General features: G+C 42.4%; 2 protein-coding genes and 1 long non-coding RNA gene across 5 annotated transcripts in view; 2 read left to right on the top strand and 1 right to left on the bottom strand.

Moving 5' to 3' along the window:
• Window positions 1–1,651: 1,651 nt before the first annotated feature.
• LOC148638766 (uncharacterized) lies at window positions 1,652–17,025 on the bottom strand. 2 transcript variants are annotated; one of them, XR_015930988.1, is made up of 4 exons: window positions 16,899–17,025; window positions 9,947–10,025; window positions 9,423–9,564; window positions 1,652–3,155 (listed from the first exon to the last, which is right to left on the bottom strand). It is a non-coding gene; the product is annotated as an uncharacterized LOC148638766 (long non-coding RNA). The 2 variants fall into 2 exon arrangements; XR_015930987.1 differs by lacking the exon at window positions 1,652–3,155 and adding an exon at window positions 7,513–8,716.
• ghrhr2 (growth hormone releasing hormone receptor 2) lies at window positions 6,818–14,748 on the top strand. Of its 2 annotated transcripts, XM_088623017.1 has the most exons (13): window positions 6,820–7,044; window positions 7,879–8,002; window positions 8,427–8,534; window positions 9,501–9,604; window positions 9,691–9,806; window positions 10,438–10,570; window positions 10,940–11,093; window positions 11,528–11,588; window positions 11,763–11,829; window positions 12,138–12,229; window positions 12,931–13,060; window positions 13,561–13,602; window positions 13,831–14,748. In XM_088623017.1, exons 1-13 carry the CDS (start codon window positions 6,985–6,987, stop codon window positions 13,921–13,923), a joined length of 1,284 nt encoding a protein of 427 aa, XP_088479143.1. In that variant the 5' UTR covers window positions 6,820–6,984; the 3' UTR covers window positions 13,924–14,748. The 2 variants fall into 2 exon arrangements, with proteins under 2 accessions (XP_088479144.1, XP_088479143.1); XM_088623018.1 differs by lacking the exon at window positions 12,931–13,060 and having other exon boundaries at window positions 6,818–7,044.
• Window positions 16,946–17,407, top strand: part of scn4ab (sodium channel, voltage-gated, type IV, alpha, b) — a 46,678-nt gene continuing 46,216 nt past the window's right edge. Inside the window, exon 1 of the mRNA XM_088623016.1 lies at window positions 16,946–17,068. The gene's annotated coding sequence lies outside the window, so the exon portion shown is untranslated. The remainder of the gene's footprint in view (window positions 17,069–17,407) is intronic.

The following is a 17,407-nucleotide window of genomic DNA, read 5'->3' as shown; positions in this document are numbered from 1 at the left end:
AGTGCCTACCCATCTCTTGAAGGGCACGGGGCTCTGGTCGTTAACAGCTGACTACCCCTGGGAGTAATGTTTTCAGAATGGGAAACTGCTGATCTATCGCTGGCAGTCCTATTCCAGTTCCTGAGCTAAAGTGTTCATCCCAAATCTGACTCCCCAGCTGCAGTATGATCAGTCAGTCACAGACTAACCCAACTGAGAAACACTATACTGTATGTACCTTGATTACCTACATGGGACATTGTATGCTGTCTACATCACCGGCTTTACAATTATAGTTATTTTTATCTATTTGGCTGATGTATTTATCCAAAGCACTGTTCAAAGCTGGCTTAATACAATCGGTTACGTGGTCTATGCAGTTGCACGTGTGATGAATTTTGCCTCCTTGTATCTGAACCATGGTTATTCTCTAATTTCTGAAGCGTAACTTTCAATTCTGTCAAACTATAACCATAGTACTACTGAAGATACAGGTCGACAGTGCAGAAATCGCTGGTTCAAAGTGGTCAGATTTTATCACTGAACTAGGAGGTGTGGCACTGACAGAGAGCCACATGGGCTTGAAACCATCCTTTTTCTAAACTGCTTTATCCAGTGCAGGGTTGCAGGGGAAGACATAGTCTAACCTGGCGAGGAATGGGGACGAGGCAGGATGCACCCTGGACAGGATGCCAGGGCACACACAGACACATGCTGATACCAGGGCCAGTTCTCCCAGTGGCCAGTTAACCTGCCAGCATGTCTTTCGACAGTGGGAGGAAACCAGAGCACCCGAAGGAAACCCATGCAAACGCGGGGAGAACATGCAAACTCCACACATACAGAATTCCCCAGCACTGCAAGGCAGCCGCCATGCTGCCCGCCTGAGTCAGCCTGTCTGTTCTCAGTTTTCCATGCAACAGACGAGCCCTGAGACTTGCCTGGCATCTGAGAGCTTTGACAGGAGCGGTTGTCATTTCTGCTCAGATCGAAGGTGACTGTGCTGTGGGCACCGCGGGGCCTGTGGTGTGAACAGGAAGCAGGTGGCTCCGATAGTGCATGTCAGAGAGGTCGTGCCATGTGGCACAAGGGTTGTAGGGGGCTGAGTTGACAAACAATTGTCAATTCTAAATTCGGAAAGGGAACCGCGTCAGCAGTGTGAACTTCTGGGAGGCTCAGTACCTCTCTGCTTGTCTTCTAGCTTTCTCCTTAAGCCTTAACCTTGAGCAGTTGACAGCCTCATTGTCATTACTCCTTGGCATCACTTCTGGAAGAGTCTCAGGTTCCTAATCGGTTAGTTGCAACTCTGGTTTGTGCAGGGGCTTTTCTCCTCTGCTTCATCTCCAAAGTGGAAGTAACTTTGCTCGGTTTTGTACTGTTCAACCTGTAATCTTTCATCTATCTTTAAAAAAGTAGGTGGGAGCTTGTGAAACAGGAGACCAGTCTATCCTGGTGTTCAGAGCACACACATGGAGACTGAAGCACAGCTTGGAGACTCCAGCTAACCTAGACTTACCAGCTCACCTGGACTTCAGAAGGTAACTCAAATTTTGGAAGTCTTTGGAAGGTGGGAGAAAATTAAAGCTCCCAGAATGCACATGGAAATAGAGAGAACATGCAAACTGTTTTCTTCGATTTTTTTAAATTAACAGTAAATATAAGCAGTTTGCTGTAAAACCCCAGGAGTTTTAGAGGTGACACTTTTTTAACAGGCTCTCGAGCTTATCAGCTTTCCAGTCCCTTACCCATAAAAGTTGTCTCTAAGATGAAAGAAAAAACATAATAAATAACATCCTAAACGCTCTCTGTCAGCAGATGAAAGATGAAATAGATACACAGGCAGACTCTCCTCTCATATAATGCAGTTAAGGAATGAGGAACAGAGAATAGTGATGAATTTGTTAGTATAAAATTTCAAACTTTACATAAAAATGTAAAAAGTGCCAATCTGACCTGTGGCTCATGTCAGGAAAATGACCAGGCTGTGTTCATGGCAGAGCCTGTCTTTCACAAACACGTGCTGTTTGCATGACCTTCCTTTGTGTCCTAACAAAACTGCGAAGGCTGAATAAACCTCTGAGGGAGGTCAGGCCACTTAAAAATACCTTGAATGATAAATCTGTCCTGGCTGCCAGAACAGATCATTATAGATCTATTTTGAAAGGTTATGCTTTTATAAAAGTCCTAATTCAATCAGCTTAGTGAAGGATATAACGATTAAAATTCCACAGTGGAGCACCCTGCTTCTTTGACATCTTTATTCAGGAACTGTCTGATGGATATTGAACACAGGCTGCTGGAAGGATGGTAGAATTGTGCATTCTTCAGGTAACAGATTCAGATTCAGATTTTTTTTTCCATGGAGTTTTTAACATTTTCTCTAAAGTATTCCTCATTAATGCCGACTTTACCGTGTCACAGAAGGATACTCGCCATGCCAGCACGGACCACGAGCACAGAGAACAGACCGTTCAGAATCTGATCTAGGGTGGGCTGTGCGCTTAATTTTCTTGGTTTGGCTTGGTTAGAAACGTGGCTTGGCTTGTCAGCTCAGGGCTTGCCTTGTGCATGCTCTGAGAACAGAGCACGCCCCTACTGGATTCCAATCCACCTTCAGAGTCATGGCCAGGGCTGAATTCCTCTCCGCAGGCTGGACTGTTGTTGACGTGCACAACCGTGAGACAGCGTGATGACACTACGCAGACAGTCAGTGTCCACAATAAGCCCACAGAGCATTCAATACAGACCTGCAGGTAAATCTGGATAACACTGCTGCTATTGCCTGGAGAGCAATCGGATCCAATAGTTTAACATTATTAGTAGTAAAGTCTTCATCCTCCCTTCAAACTCTCATTAAGGCAGAAGCTGAGCTTCTCTTTTAGGTATCTGGAAAAGTAACACATTGCTCATCTATGAATATTGATATTGGCTCTAACTGCAACTTTTATTTTATTGGAGGAATAATTCCATCCTAATAGATGGCTTTTCCCCAGGGAATAAACTTCAGTTCTTTCTCTTGGAGCCTTTTCACTCTGCTGCTGTGCATTCATTCACAAGCTTCGTCCTTGGCCTCCTTCAACACAGAGGGCTGGAGACGTTTGTACTTACACTGTAGTTACAGAAAACAGACCACTTCCGCTACTTGTAGGGGCTCATTATAAAACCGCAGGACTCCTCTGAAACAAATATATAAACAAGAAATGTTTTATGGAATCTGAGTAGTGCAGAGGGCAAAACTCAAGGAAGAAAAAGGATTTTTGTGGAAGGAAAGGTCATGTTAAGACCAGGTCTTGGTCTATGAGCCAGATGAACAGAATTATCAATGTGGAGACAAAAACACTGATTGAGTGGTTTATATGAAAATCAGTATTGCCTGTTTTGTTTAACTAATTACATTTGTCCTTTGAAAAGTCGCTTATCACAAAGCCACAATATTGATGAACGTCTGGAGCACGTTTAAGCACTTTAAGGGTTGTAACGCCCCCTAGTGGGATAAGTTAGCTATGCCACCACTGTTCAATTTAAAACTGCTTCCCAAGCCTGGTCCTGGCAGAACACTGTGTGTTGAGTTCTTAATCACAGGCTAATTGATTTCAGTTTTACATCTGGGGCATAATGGTCATTTTTACTTTCAGGTTTTAAAAGATCAAATGGGACGTGCAATTGGTATCAAGCCTGCACCTATTTCTAAGTTTTGGAGCTGCAATGTTTCAGCTGAGCTGCTTGAAATGAACCCAACTGGAACTAGAGAAGGGAGAAATTCAGATTGTGGGCGGGTCATTCCCACCTGTATCAGCTTATCATCAATTAAGCAGGTATTTAGCAAGAGCTGGTTCAGAAATCTGTTTTAATAGCCAGCATGGGGGAAGAGAGGCTCTATAAAGTTCTTAGTGCTTACCCTTGAAAGAGGATTTTTCTTCTACCTAGGAGTGACTTGTTAACTACAAACAGGTTTAAGAGAAGTCTAAACAGCTAAGTATACTGAAGATGTCATCAATTACCACTGGAGGTGCAGAGTTCAGATGAAAGGAAGACAAGGAGAAAATGGATATGGGATGGATACTGATGATCCAAAGTAGGTTTATAGACGTCTCCTGAGCTTTTACAACATGTAAAACTACTGGGAGAAACAAACAAGCTTAAAATGGTTGTATGACCAGGAATCTCAAAACTTTCTCAAGTTTCTGTCATTGTAACTCTTTTGTACAGGATATCTTGCAGTGTTTTGACAAGTGACCAACATTGCCCAGCTGAGGATTAAATAAGCTTAGTGCAATTCAATGTAAGAATGACTGAAGGCTGTGCCTGAGAGGTCACTGGTGCGGTCTGGACAGGTGAGTCCTGCGCAGGTGCAGAAACGTGGTGGAGGACTGAGCAATCCTGATTTCTGTGGGTTGGAGGGAGGTGTATTGAGGTATTGGGAGGGAAGGTGGGAAAACGTCCCAGCTCCTCCTAACAGGGTAGGGTGGTAGCAAGGAGATTGGAGAGTAACGGAGCACCAAGTGGCGAGTGATACAACTGGACAAGGCAACAATTCGGCCCTGTAACTCAGACTCTGAGCTCTGGCTCCTACAGTACATGTGGAAATTGACACAGTGATGCATGAATGACGAATGACATGCAGAGGCATGCTGACCTCTAGCTGCATGAAAATGCACACGTTGGCATTGAATACAATTATGCATTGATTGCTGCAGGACTTGTCAGTGTTCCAAATGTTGGTTTATTTGAATTTTTCCAATAGAAGGGAAAGAGCTCTATATTCTTGATACCTGAAACTGGAAACATGTTTGTCCCTGAGCGCCCCTTAACACACTAGACTGATTTATGAACAGAGTAAAAGGCTTGGAGTGAAATCGCAGCTCCCGAGAGATCACGCTCTCCAGTTCAAGATGAAGAATTTGCTTGTCAGGCAGGTTACACGCCAGACGAAGAGACCATTTCTCAGACTAGACTCGTCAGGTGCAGGCATGTTTTATTCATTGATTGAGTACACCTTATCCCAGAAGCTCTAACATAATTTCGTTCTTTTGCCTTTAAAACTTTAATACAGTTGCTAAACAGAAATGTCTAGTGGCAGTCTACAGAAAGCTCATGGGCAAGAGTTCTGTGGTCACTGAGGCTGTAGAGATTGTATAGGATGTCAGAAAAAGCTACAGTATAGCCCCTTTGCTATTTGCCTTCTAATTATGTTCTCTTAGCTTTGCAATGCATTTCTGTATTTTGTGTAGTAGTTTTCCTCTCTTTGCTGTGTTTCTCCATATTCTTATCTCTTATCAGAATTTCCCTGGGCTTCATTTATACTTTGCATTGCTTTTACCAGAGTACACCACAGTCATCTCTCTGAAGTGTTCCTTTGATGGATACAATAACAACACTTTTGTGAAAAGATCATTTGCCTGCTGGTATTTTGGGGTTTCCAGGAAGGTGCTCTCAAATGAAGGTTAAGCAGGAGTGTCCAGTCCTGGTCCCAGAGGGCCAGTGTGTCAGTCGTTGGCTCAGCTCTTAATTGCCCAAATCAGTCCATTCCTGGCTTAATCGGACCAACTTACTGCAACAGTTTCGGTTGTTGGCACTTTAAAAAACAAAACAAGATCTGGAGACACTGGCTTTCCAGAGTCTGGACTAGGTGTCCCTGCATTTGAGAGTCTGAATTCTTATCAGTCAGGAACTGAAGGTCTCTCTTTTTTTTTCCTGTAAGGGCCTGGGTTCAAGTGTGCATTATGTAACCAGAGTTATATTCCTGGTGCGCAAATTTCATTGGGGTTGTAGAAAGAGGAGTCTCCATTCACGAGGAAAACATTGGGCAATGCTCAGCTAGACGTGTTAAGGATGTACAGTAGGATCACAGACCTTAGAGGTCGAAGGTCAAGGATTGTGAAGATCATCTTCTCAGGGCTCTCTATGCTGAACCAGAGGGATGGTGCTAACTCATTATCTGTATGTAGCGCCTTTCAGACAAGGCCAGTACAACGTGTTTAAGAAAACAATGAATCTTTCAAGAGGTAAAAACCTGCTTCAGGACCGTCACCTAATGCAAAGCACAACTCTCACGACAAAAGACCTGCGTTGTTTTCTGAGTCGTTAGCAACGACAACTAAAAAAATCCATTTGTCTTTCATAAATTAAACATAATAATGAGAAACCATTTGGGCACGCAAAACCGAAGCCGAACTATTTAAAATATTCAGTCAGGCGACTTAACGTCCCTGTTAAAATTCCATTATCCCCCCGCCCTTCGTGCCCAGCAGATGAATGATTTCTGCTTTTCGTGTTGGCAAATTCTTCACTGTCAAAGACAAGGCTGCATTCCTCAAGACTGGCCCGTGCTTGAAAGGAGAGCTCTCCTTAAGAATGATCACTGCTAATGAGCGTTACTCCTGTATGGGTCTCGTACATGGCAGAGAAGCGGCTACTCAAAAGACGTTGAAATCAAACTGTCTGACGCATGAAACAATTGTCAGTTTTATTTTTGTAAAGTACAATGTCTTTTCCAGCATTCCGTTATTAACATGCGAGGTGGTCTCATTCACGAATACTCTCCTTTATCCTTTGGTAAGGTTTGAGAGTAGACGGTGCGTGTTGGGGTGGGGGGTAAACATATATTTAGAGAAAATGAGAAGCAGTTTTATTCTAACATCTTTTTTTTTTAATGAAACTCTAGTTTTAAACACCATAATACTCTCCGCTTATTATGCCCCGGTTTATAATCTTAGGTCAAGGTTTTATATTAAAACATTGGCTTGCTTTAAACCTGGCAAAATAAAACTCAAAAATTAAAATCGGACTTTTACAGTAAATGGATGCAGAACAGCGCATTCTGAACATCACACGATCTCATTGGAGGACTAATTCTCTTGAGCCTGGTGTTGAGAGGGCTGCTGTTAATTGCGACAGAAATAAATGACATTTTCCGCGCTGTAGCGAGTGTAGCTCGAGAGGAAAGAGGGAGAGACCCCCTTTTAATTTCTAAAACTTGCGTTCGAAGCCTCTTTTTATTTACAAATGAACACAAAGAGCCCTGGAATCCGTTTCCTTTCTGTGCAATGGATGTTTTTAACAATTGTGAGTATTTTTGATATATGATATACACATCATACAGTACGTGTTTTCGGGGCCGCAACAGCGGAGGTTACTGATCTTTTTTTTTTTTTCTCGTACTCGAGAATTTGAGTTCCATAGAAAACTAGATTGGTTTAGTCGTTGTGAATGATTTACTTTGAGCGTTTACTTCGCTAAACGTAAAATTCAACATTTCTTTTGAAGAAGGCGATTGTTCTAACGATAACAAACAAAAGTTAAGTAATGTACATCGGAGGAAGATTAAACTGCTGAACAAAAGGTGTTTTTAATGTTTTAAATAAGATTAAACTGATGTTTTGAAACGTTTAACAATAAAATTATATATGGTCCTATTTGTTACATTGGTGATTGAGTTCTATTTTATTATAGAAACTATTTAGAAATGTATAAACTTAATATTGCTCTTTCCGTTATTGTGCAAATACAGTACAATACGTACATGAAGACTCCTTTTTTGTAGCACACACGTTATCTTTATTGAAGTGGTACAGTACTTTCCTTTCAGGTAGAGGACTTTGAAGTGAAGATAAATCGAGGCTTTTTGACAGATTTGAAATCATTTTAGCATCTCAACAGCAGGTTCAGGTTGTTCAAGGGGGGGAACTGAACTCGTCGCTTTGGATTCTGTTTTTCATCATTTTCATTTATCGTCTTTTTTTTGTTGTTGCCATTTTTTTTCTGTTCCCGACTGAGAAGCATGTATGAAAAGAAAATCTTTAAGATGGGGGGAAAAACCCGAATGCGTATTCTAATTCCGCGTGCTACCCATCCTAAAGCAGTCGACACATGTGTCTGCGGGTTGTTCGCACGCTGCAGGTGACCTGTACTCATCCCGACTGCTCTCTAGTCCTCCATTTCCAAACACGAGCAGCCCTGTGCCTCGCTCGGATGAAGACCGGTAACGACCACGCGTTGACGTCCGCCGACAACGACAGCACAGGTGAGCTCCGATTTCCAGCTCCGCAGTTCTGGATACAGATTGATGGAAACCTGAATTCGTCAGGCAAACGACCTGATATACTGTAGGTGCGCTCAGTGTCCTGCAAAATCGCCGCATTTTCGTCAGTGAAACACCATTATTAATTAATTATGTACGACCATGTGCATTCAGTATGCAAACCTATATTGGGAATGCTATTTTGATCTTGCAAAAACATCGTGTAAAACTCCAAAGGATTTGGACGCAAAAGTAGCCCATCATGTCCTCCTTGTGTCTTTTTTTGCAAAATCAATCTTCTCGCCGTTTCCGTATTTCTTCCACGCTTGCTGGCCTAAAAACAGCCATGCAGTTACGGGGCCTGCGTGTCCGTCCTCAGCCATGACCCCCCCCCCCAGTGTCCTGCCTGTGTTCCTGCCTCATCTAGGCTGTCTGGTGGAGTGGGACGGCGTGAACTGCTGGCCAGCAGCTGCAGTAGGAGACAGAGTGACCATGTCTTGTCCTGAGGTCCTGCGACCTCTCGGTGCACCCAAAGGTAACACTCACTCACGCAGCGCGGCGTGGGATTTCTAATCTTGTATGAAAATCGAATGATCTTTCGGTGGGTGTTGTAAACTGTTTGTTTACCCCGCCACCCCCCACCCGTAACAAGAACACGCGGTCCACTCAGGACCGTAGCCCACCTCCGTTTTCGAAAGCACATCAGAGTCACCCGACCTAGGGTAAGAAAAAAAGGTATAGAGAAAGATCATATCGGTTTTCTATGACTGTGAAGTTTATGAAGATTATTGGCGTCTTCTGCCTCAAAAAAAAAAATGCAGAATATATGATTCCTTATACGAATATAAGGAATATATACGAATATTGGGAAAATATAGTCTGAAGGCTTAGAGAAGGTATCGGAAATAACACTTTCTTCCTACGTTCAATTTTGTTTCAATTTTCATTTTTTTTGACGCAGTACTCAGAATGGTCATGCCAAGTACTGCCCCGTTCATACCCACATACCCCTCCGTGTCTCGACACTGTGTGGTGTTGTCTGTTGTACTGTGTACAGTATGTCCCGAGAGATCAGCGTGAATAAGAATTCCAACGTACATGTAGATATGCCAATAAACTACTCTACTCTGTGATCACTGTGCAGCATCAGCTTATTTTTTTTACAAACCTAATTCGGTCCGAAAGAAGACGCTCATAAAGACACTGTTTTGTTCAGCTAGTAGTACATTCGAGAACCTGCAAGCTGTCTGAAGAGTGTTTACAGACTTCTCTGGTGATGCACGTATATTTGAACTTTTCTAACGGCGTATCAGACCGAATAACATGGTAGATACAGGATCTACCAGAAATTCACAATGAGCAATGTTCATTAGTGGATTGACCTTTGTGTTGCGGTTAGCCTGGTAACAATACACCCACTCACCAGAAGGGGACGCGCTTGTCACTGAAGAAACGTTGGATTGCTTTTACGCTGGCGTCCTCAATTATTTTTCTTCTCCAGCTTTAATCAGCAGAAACTGCACTATTCGTGGATGGAGTAAACCCAGCCTGCCTTATTACCACGCCTGCCAGTTTGAAGACAATGGTGAGGAAACGGAAGATAAGGTAGGGAAAAATTAAATCTCGTCCTCATAATTCGTAATACCTGTCCTTGGCTTATGTGAGACATAGTTTGTTAAATCTTTTCTTAGATTTCCTTACACTTAAAACAAGAATACTTTGCTACTGTCAAGCTGCTATACACGTTTGGATATGGAACTTCACTGACTGCTCTGGTCACTGCTGTCCTCATATTTTGTACATTTAGGTAAGCAAGTATTACAATTATTTCTGTCTGTTCATGTCTATCTGATGAAAACCCAACTTTTTTGTTGTGTATTGTAAATAACAATGAAGTGGCATTGTATTCTGAAAACATGCAAGCTGGATCTCTATATTTACACTTACCTTATTTTAGGATTTTCAAAGAATTTGTGCTAGCAGAACAGCATCCTTCAGGCCTCCACAGAAGTTAAAATACAGAAAACTGCAGGGAGAGGTAAAAAAAACAGGTCTATGTCGTTTCCACCTGTTGGGCCGTGTCTTCAGGTCCTTTTAATAAATGGAAATTAGGCCAAATTTCCCCGGGTGGAGTGGTGGCACTGTGGCTGGAAGGTTGCAGGTTCAAATCCCACAGCCAGCAGAGGAATCCTACTCTGTTGGGCACCTGAGCAAGGCCTTAACCCCAGCTGCTCCAGGGGTGCCATATAAATGGCTGACCCTGCGCTCTGACCCCCAGCTTCTCCCTCCCCGTCTGTCTGCCTCATGGAGAGCAAGCTGAGGTACAGCATGTGAAAAGACAAATTCCTAATGCACGAAATTGTATATGGCCAATAAAGTGATCTTCTCTACCTGTAAAGAGCCTTTCAGCTAACAAGTGGGAGTGTTTTGTGTTGCAGGAAACTGCTGTGCATGAGAACTTACATCCATATCTGCCTGTTCTTGTCCTTCATACTGCGGGGGGCTGCTGTGTTTGTGAAGGACGCTGTGCTGTTCGCAGACGAAGGCATGGACCACTGCACCACCTCAACAGTAAGGGCTCAGAGTGCAGAAGGAACGTGGAGTTCCCTTCTTACAACTCGCCTTTTAGCTGCATCCTGTCCGTCTCGCCAGATAATACTTGTAGGAAAAACATTCAAACCCCGTGCACGGTAGCCATTTGTGTCCTTGGTATCCATGAATGTCTGCAGCTAGCCAAAAGCCATAATGATTTTATGGGTGTGAAAAAACAGCTTTTGGATCGTTAAACTTAACGGAGGCAGGTTTAAAAAGGTTTCCTAATGCAATTGCTGCAGGAAGATTTGTTTTCAGTGCGCTTCAACGCCTGGACGGATCGTTTTGTGGGGGGACTGCTAGCACTCCCCACTATAGCCTTTTCTTCCTTCACTCCGGCTCTTCCAGGTGGCCTGTAAGATGGTGGTCACATTCTTACAGTACTGTGTCCTAGCCAATTTCTTCTGGCTGCTGGTAGAGGGGATGTATCTGCAAACCCTGCTGGTATTTACCTTCACTCTCGAGAGGAGGTTCTTTTGCTGGTACACTGCTATAGGATGGGGTATGTATGTGACACCTCTGATATTAATTTTTCCCCACTTCTGTTATGTCTTTTAACTTGTGGGTGAACACTTTGAACAGAGATTTTACTGTCATTTGTAACTGTCCTTTTACTGTTAAAAAAGCGTGGTTGAATTGGCATCTTTGCACTTTTTTTTTGTTTAAAGTCTTCCTATTTTTGGCATTTGTATTTTTTTAAACTAGCAAATATAGGATTTGTTAGGGGGAACCCAAATTATACATTACATCTTCCAGTTGGATATCAGAAAGGAGATGCTTTAAAAAGTCAATTTAGAAATGTACTTCAGTTGTCGTATTTGTCATATTGCATAAAAAGACGCATGATGTCAGAAATGGCACTACATATCGTATCATAATGTGTGTCCACAGAAAAAGGCTTTTGCTGTATTTATAGAGAATTTGTCTGCTTTTCAGGTTCTCCTATGATTTCAGTTTTAATCTGGGTCCTTGCCAAATCACAGTTCGACAACAACGGGTTTGTATTCCCACCCCTGAGAAGATGAAAATCCAGCATTGTAGTGATTTTTTCATGGAGCTGTCTGTGTGGAGTTTGCATGTTCTCCCAGTTTGTATTGGTGGTGCATGGATACCTTTAATGCACTATTTCAAAAACACTAGGTCATTTGCAGTCTCCCTGTGTATCTGGCAGGTGCTGGGATGACTTGGAGAGCTCCTTTTGGTGGATTATCAAAGCCCCTATTCTCCTGTCGGTGTTTGTAAGTGTTGCCAAGTCAGGCTTTGATCAATGTCCAAAAACGCTGAGACGATTGCAAAATGTATCCGTCGTATTTCGAGAGCTACTTTTTTTTTGTTAACCAAGTGCCTTTTTAATTTTGAATACAAGGAACAAACAGCTTTGTATTTTTTTCCCCCCCAATGACAACTTTAAAAAAAGGAAAGATAACATTGAGTCAAAGAGCTGAAAAGATTTAAATTCTTAGTGCTGTTTTGTAACTTGGTGGACATACCGGCAATCTGTAAGGGGCTGGAAATGTAACCGTGTTTTCTGTTCTGTCATGTCCAGGTTAATTTCATAATATTTGTAAATGTCATCAGGATAATTCTTCAGAAAATCAGGACCCCAGAAGTGGGCGTGTGTGACCGATCACAGTACATGTAAGTATCGGAGCACTCAAAATCGGACCCCCTGAAAAGAAGAATGCCGCCGGATCAAAATCTTAAATATATTTAAGAAATCCTTCAGCTGAAATATCCTAAAAAAAACTGAACATATTAATTGAGGATATGATTTGGCATTGTGAAAAGAGGATTATGGTACCACAGTTTTGAGAAAAGGATGACCCGTTTATAGATTTTGTTTACTTTTTAACCCTGCACTTGATGTTCAGGAAGATCTTTGATGCTATTCATTAGTTCCACTTCGAAACCCTTTTGGGACCAAGATGGTTGATGCAATTCCTTTTTGAGGTCGAAAACAGTTAATTTACAGCACTCAGTGTCTCATGTGCTTCAGCTCGTGACGTAATGGAGGCAGCCTTTGGAAAATCAGGGCTTCATTAAATGATTGGACTTGTATGCCTTGCGGCAGGAAGACTTGAATTTAGTGCCTGATTTTCTTTTTCTTGTGCAATGCTTCAATTGAGCTTCTTCCCATAAGCCACGAGCTGAAACTGAATCCCATCATTCCCCTCTGTGCCTTGGCGTGTGTTTGCCGTGGACTATAATATAATGGATGTTACTTGGCATTTCTGTGCGTTAATCATAGTACACTGCATGACTCCGTTTGGAGCACGGTACAGCTTGCTTTCCGAGTGAGGGTGCTGGCCTTGACTACTGCAATTCCCTGCTGTGTCCAGGAGGCTGGCCAGATCCACGCTGCTGCTGACCCCTCTGTTGGGAGTCCACTACGTCGTGTTTGTCTTCTTCCCCGAGCACGTGGGAGAGAGGCTCCGACTGTACTTTGAGCTTGTCCTGGGGTCTTTCCAGGTATGGGTAGCTCTCGGCACGCCCTCCCCACATCCCTGGTTTCCCTGGAGTTAGCTGAATTGCAGAAATCGTAACAATGAAACCTCACCAAATTTCCTTAAATAGGAAAAGATTCTTTCCGTGTCGGGACTGAGAGCTACTGGCATCGCTACCAGTTGCTTTGTCCCCTTTTCCAGTTGGCACAACGTCACCTTGTGCTGCCTAAGTGCCCTGGTACTCTGGCATTTCATCTCTAGCTTTGTGTTCAGATTTTCTTAATTCCATTCAGAAGAGACCTATAACCTAAGAGGTTTGCCACAAACCAAACTCGTTTCAGTTAGATGATGATATGCTTGAAATAAATAAAAGATGTATCAAACCAGAGGGTCTTGAATATTTACACCTGGGTTCCGTCATGGTGTTATAATTTGAAAGACGCTTCAGATTGGGTGCACTCAACAGAGTGGAGTGTTGGGCACTATGCTGAGACATGAATGATGCATTTATTTTTTCTACTCTAGGGATTTATTGTTGCACTCCTGTACTGCTTCTTGAATGGAGAGGTAAGCTATCTCTTTTGCTCCTTCAGTTGATGTTTTGTTTTCGCATGATCGAATTGGTTTATTTTCCTTTGTTGACAACGAACCCAAAACGCTCATGCAAAGTACAGGAACTGTCCTGTTCACACCAACCTACCACTACCCCTCTCTGCAGCATCAGCTGATTTTGTTTTTGATCAACCTTATTCTGTTGAAAAGCAGATGCTCATCAAGACTGTCTTGTTTTTCCAGGTGCAAACTGAAATTAAGAAGCATGTGGGCAAGTGGCTGTCCACAGCTGAAAACAGCCCCTTTAACCCCATCACCCAAGACTACATGGCCTGAGTGAGCTGTGCCAAAGACGACACAAGGTTCCCTTTTGATGAGGCTGTGCTTGCAGTCTTCAAAAACCCATTCATTTCCAATGCGTCCAGACTCTCACTAGATTAAGGTGCAGTGATAAACGGACACACTTCTGGGTGGTGTGTGCGACATACACAAATCCACTTTAATAGAATGCGTGACTTGCAGCATGAAAATCTGGTTGAAAGTGGAGCCCACTATTAACTTCTCACTTTTTTCCTGTAATATGAAGCCATTCCACTTTGCACTCTCAGTAATGCAAAAAAATAATTTTTAAATGAAGGTACTGTTGAGAACGTTCATGCAAATGCGACTAGTCTTTCATGTTTGTGTCGGAGCATCCTAAATCTAGGAACCTTGATCATATTCTCTAAAGCTTTTAAACTGTACAGGATTGATTCGACAGAGGTAACTTCGAAACATGAACGCTAGGTGGGGCCAGTGGTATGTGAAGCGATGTACGGCCATTTAAATTTGTATTCTGTCTATATACACACACGTGTTTAAAACACGCACATGGAGAGTACTCAATTGAGTGGTCCAAACTTCGTTATGAAAGTACTGTTTGCAGAGAAGATGGGGAAAAGAGTACAATGGAAAACCTTTCAGAATTAACTGCAGAATTCTGGGGGGATTTTAAAGAGGGATTTTGAACATTAGCCGGTGGTGATATGTCAATACTGTAGCTGTCTATTTACATCTGTAAGTGTAGATGTGCATCTTTCTGCAGAACACTCCCATCTAAATTTAATGGGAATTAAGAACTAAAAACCACTGTTATGTTGTAATAAATGTTTTCACATGCAACTAGTATTTTGTGGTTTCCTACGTGATGGGTACGACTTGCTGGCGCGTCTTTCATTCAACACGATCCTGGAGATTCTTAAGCAACAGCCCCGTGCTGTAAAAGGTTCACCCTGGTGACTATGCAATGATACTCATCCCTTCCAAGAAATTGTCTGCTCATTATGTTAGAATATGGCAACGTTATCGGAGGGAGCAGTCTGCCCTGGTATTAAATTTCGGCTCAGCTGCTTTATCTGCATGAACACTGAGTGCAGAGTGCAGGCAGGAACATGGCTTAGTTTATTGCAAACAAGAAGAAAAAAAACTGTATGTAAGGTGAAGCACTGATTACTCCTGCTTTTCCCCACTTCGACATTGCTGATTTAAAACCCTTGCCCGTTTCATTTTTATTCCGAAAGAAGGATCATGTACGTTGAAAGTCAGGAATAGTTTCCAAAAATCTTAACATTGATTGTGGGTTAGTCGTACCCTGTTGTGCGCCAATATCTCTTTTTTTTATCTTGCTTAACGCTTCATGAGTGCCTTTATTTTGCAATTGCAAGAAGAGAATGTGTCCGATCGGCACTTCAGAACACACGAATGGAGCCATAACCATTTCCTTGCGTTTCCTGTTCCTAAGAGTGCTGCTGCAGGTGTAGTCTTAAATTCTTCAAAAGCGCGGAAGAAAAGCAAAAAGATTTGTCAGAGCTCTATACAGTACATGCAATAGGAGATGCAACTCAGTGATGCACGTTTTAGGATGTTTTCTTATTGGACATATGGATAAAGTGCTGTGGGATGACAAAGATGTCTGGGGGTGGGTTCAGATATCATCTGATGCATCCATCATCCATTATTTTACTTCACTTAACATGGGACTATGTCACACCTTTAATCTGCTAAAGAGCTGATTCATTAATGCATTTTACTTATTGCAGGCTGAGATATAGCGACGATTTTCAGAGGTGAAAGAGTGCACAGTTTCTTTTAGTTCAAACATCAAGGCAGGTAATCGCAACAGTGGGAGAATTTCCAAAGCTATTTAAATGTATGTATGCCATTTCATAAGTGCCCTTTCTTTTTGCACTTCTGGTATTATAAATTTCATATTGCGCTTCACGGTCTTGTCCTAATAAACTTCCGACACGTATTTGTTTCCCGAATGTCATAATTGGATTTTGGTATATTATAATTTATATGCTATTAATAATTGTAATGTATTATTCTTATGACATGAATCATGATCAGTAGCGAAAGGAAATACATGAAGCATTTGTCCCTGCTGTTGAAAATTAGGACGAGAGATTGTACATGATTATATACGTATTGAATATGATCATTTTTCATGCATATAATCGCTTAGTTAGAGCGAGTAGCTCTTCCAGGAAACCCAGGGCACAAAACAGTTTCGCTTCCAAATCATTTCTCTTCTTCTGTGCTGTTTCAACCTCCAAACTGCTGTAAGTAGGGAAAAAAAGAAACTCCCACATGGCGAGACACCTGTTCGCGTTTCCAGTAGGCGACACTACCGCAAACAGTTAAACGTCTCCTATCCCTGTAAGGCACAATTGCGCTCCGAGCTGCGGATTACAGCTAAACCCTACAGAAAGCGCGCAGTGTTGCCGTGTGCTGTACGGTCCAGTCATTGTGTAAACTGGAGGTTTATACGACGGAAAAAAAGTGAAGGCTGCCCATTTCGTTTTAAAGTCCTCATTGAGCAGTTGCCGAAAACCAATCTGGTCAAGATGACAATTTTCCCCACAAAAGTCACAAGAAAGTCGAAAGGATACAGAGGGAAGACCCCGTTACAGCCTACAGTACACCCATTTTAAATAAGCACGAACACATCCGCTCCAATCAACTAAATCACGATTAACGCGCAGGAACAAATACCATTATTTAGTCGACGTTTTGGCATATGAACTACTTTGCGTATCTTTAGGTTAAAGAATATTTGCAAAACGACAATCAAACGTCACGTTAGGTACAGAATAAAAGTGACTTCAAAATGACACGTTATGCAGTATATATTTTTGCCGTAGTCGCCCCGTTACTTAACGGTTTGTAATAAAAAAAGCGTGAGATCTTTAAAGCCGTTCCTCTGGTCGCTCTCTGCTTTAGCTGAGTTGCTTTCTAAGTGTCAGAAAGTTTCGGCGAAGTGATGATCCTACCTGAAGCAACTCTCAGGTTTCATTCAAGACACCCCTGCGTCAGCAACAGCTGTCTTGGATCGGCTCTGCCTTAGATGAAAAAAAAAACCTTCTTAGCTTAAGGCTTGAAGGAAGACAAACTCTCGGGCTATAACTTTGTTCTGTGGGAATTTACATTTTAACAGTACAAGGTAAATACAGCGTGGAATTACGGAGTGGTGTGGCTTGGCTAGTGCGTGTTTTTTTTTGCGTGGGAAACCGCTTGTGCTTGAACGTTTGGAAAGGGAAACCTTTGCTGGTCAGCTGGGACTTTGAACTGTGCTTACAGTTACTGCACTATTTACAACAGATTACCAACATGATAACGCCTGATTAACTGACGAGTTTTCCTATATTTTGTTTCTGTTCCAAAATGCGTGTTATCAGGAAGTCCAAATGAACTGAGGACTTCAGTGCGCTCCATATTTTCTGGCTTTCTAGTTTAATTCCTTCTGAAACGAATCCTAAGCGATAGTCCTGTTCCCAGTGTC

Source organism: Lepisosteus platostomus, chromosome 28, assembly GCF_059453375.1.
Source record: "Lepisosteus platostomus isolate fLepPlt1 chromosome 28, fLepPlt1.hap1, whole genome shotgun sequence".
Classification (NCBI taxonomy): Eukaryota; Metazoa; Chordata; class Actinopteri; order Semionotiformes; family Lepisosteidae; genus Lepisosteus; species Lepisosteus platostomus.
The sequence above is the reverse complement of the archived record's forward strand: the minus strand, read 5'-3'. Positions and strand labels throughout refer to the sequence as shown.

Coding starts and splice junctions, on each gene's coding strand:
- ghrhr2 (XM_088623017.1), top strand. CDS start 6,985: ATGAACACAAAGAGCCCTGGAATCCGTTTCCTTTCTGTGCAATGGATG. Junction 11,830..12,137: donor CTATTCTCCTGTCGGTGTTT/GTAAGTGTTGCC, acceptor TGTCATGTCCAG/GTTAATTTCATAATATTTGT. Junction 12,230..12,930: donor TGTGACCGATCACAGTACAT/GTAAGTATCGGA, acceptor TGCTGTGTCCAG/GAGGCTGGCCAGATCCACGC.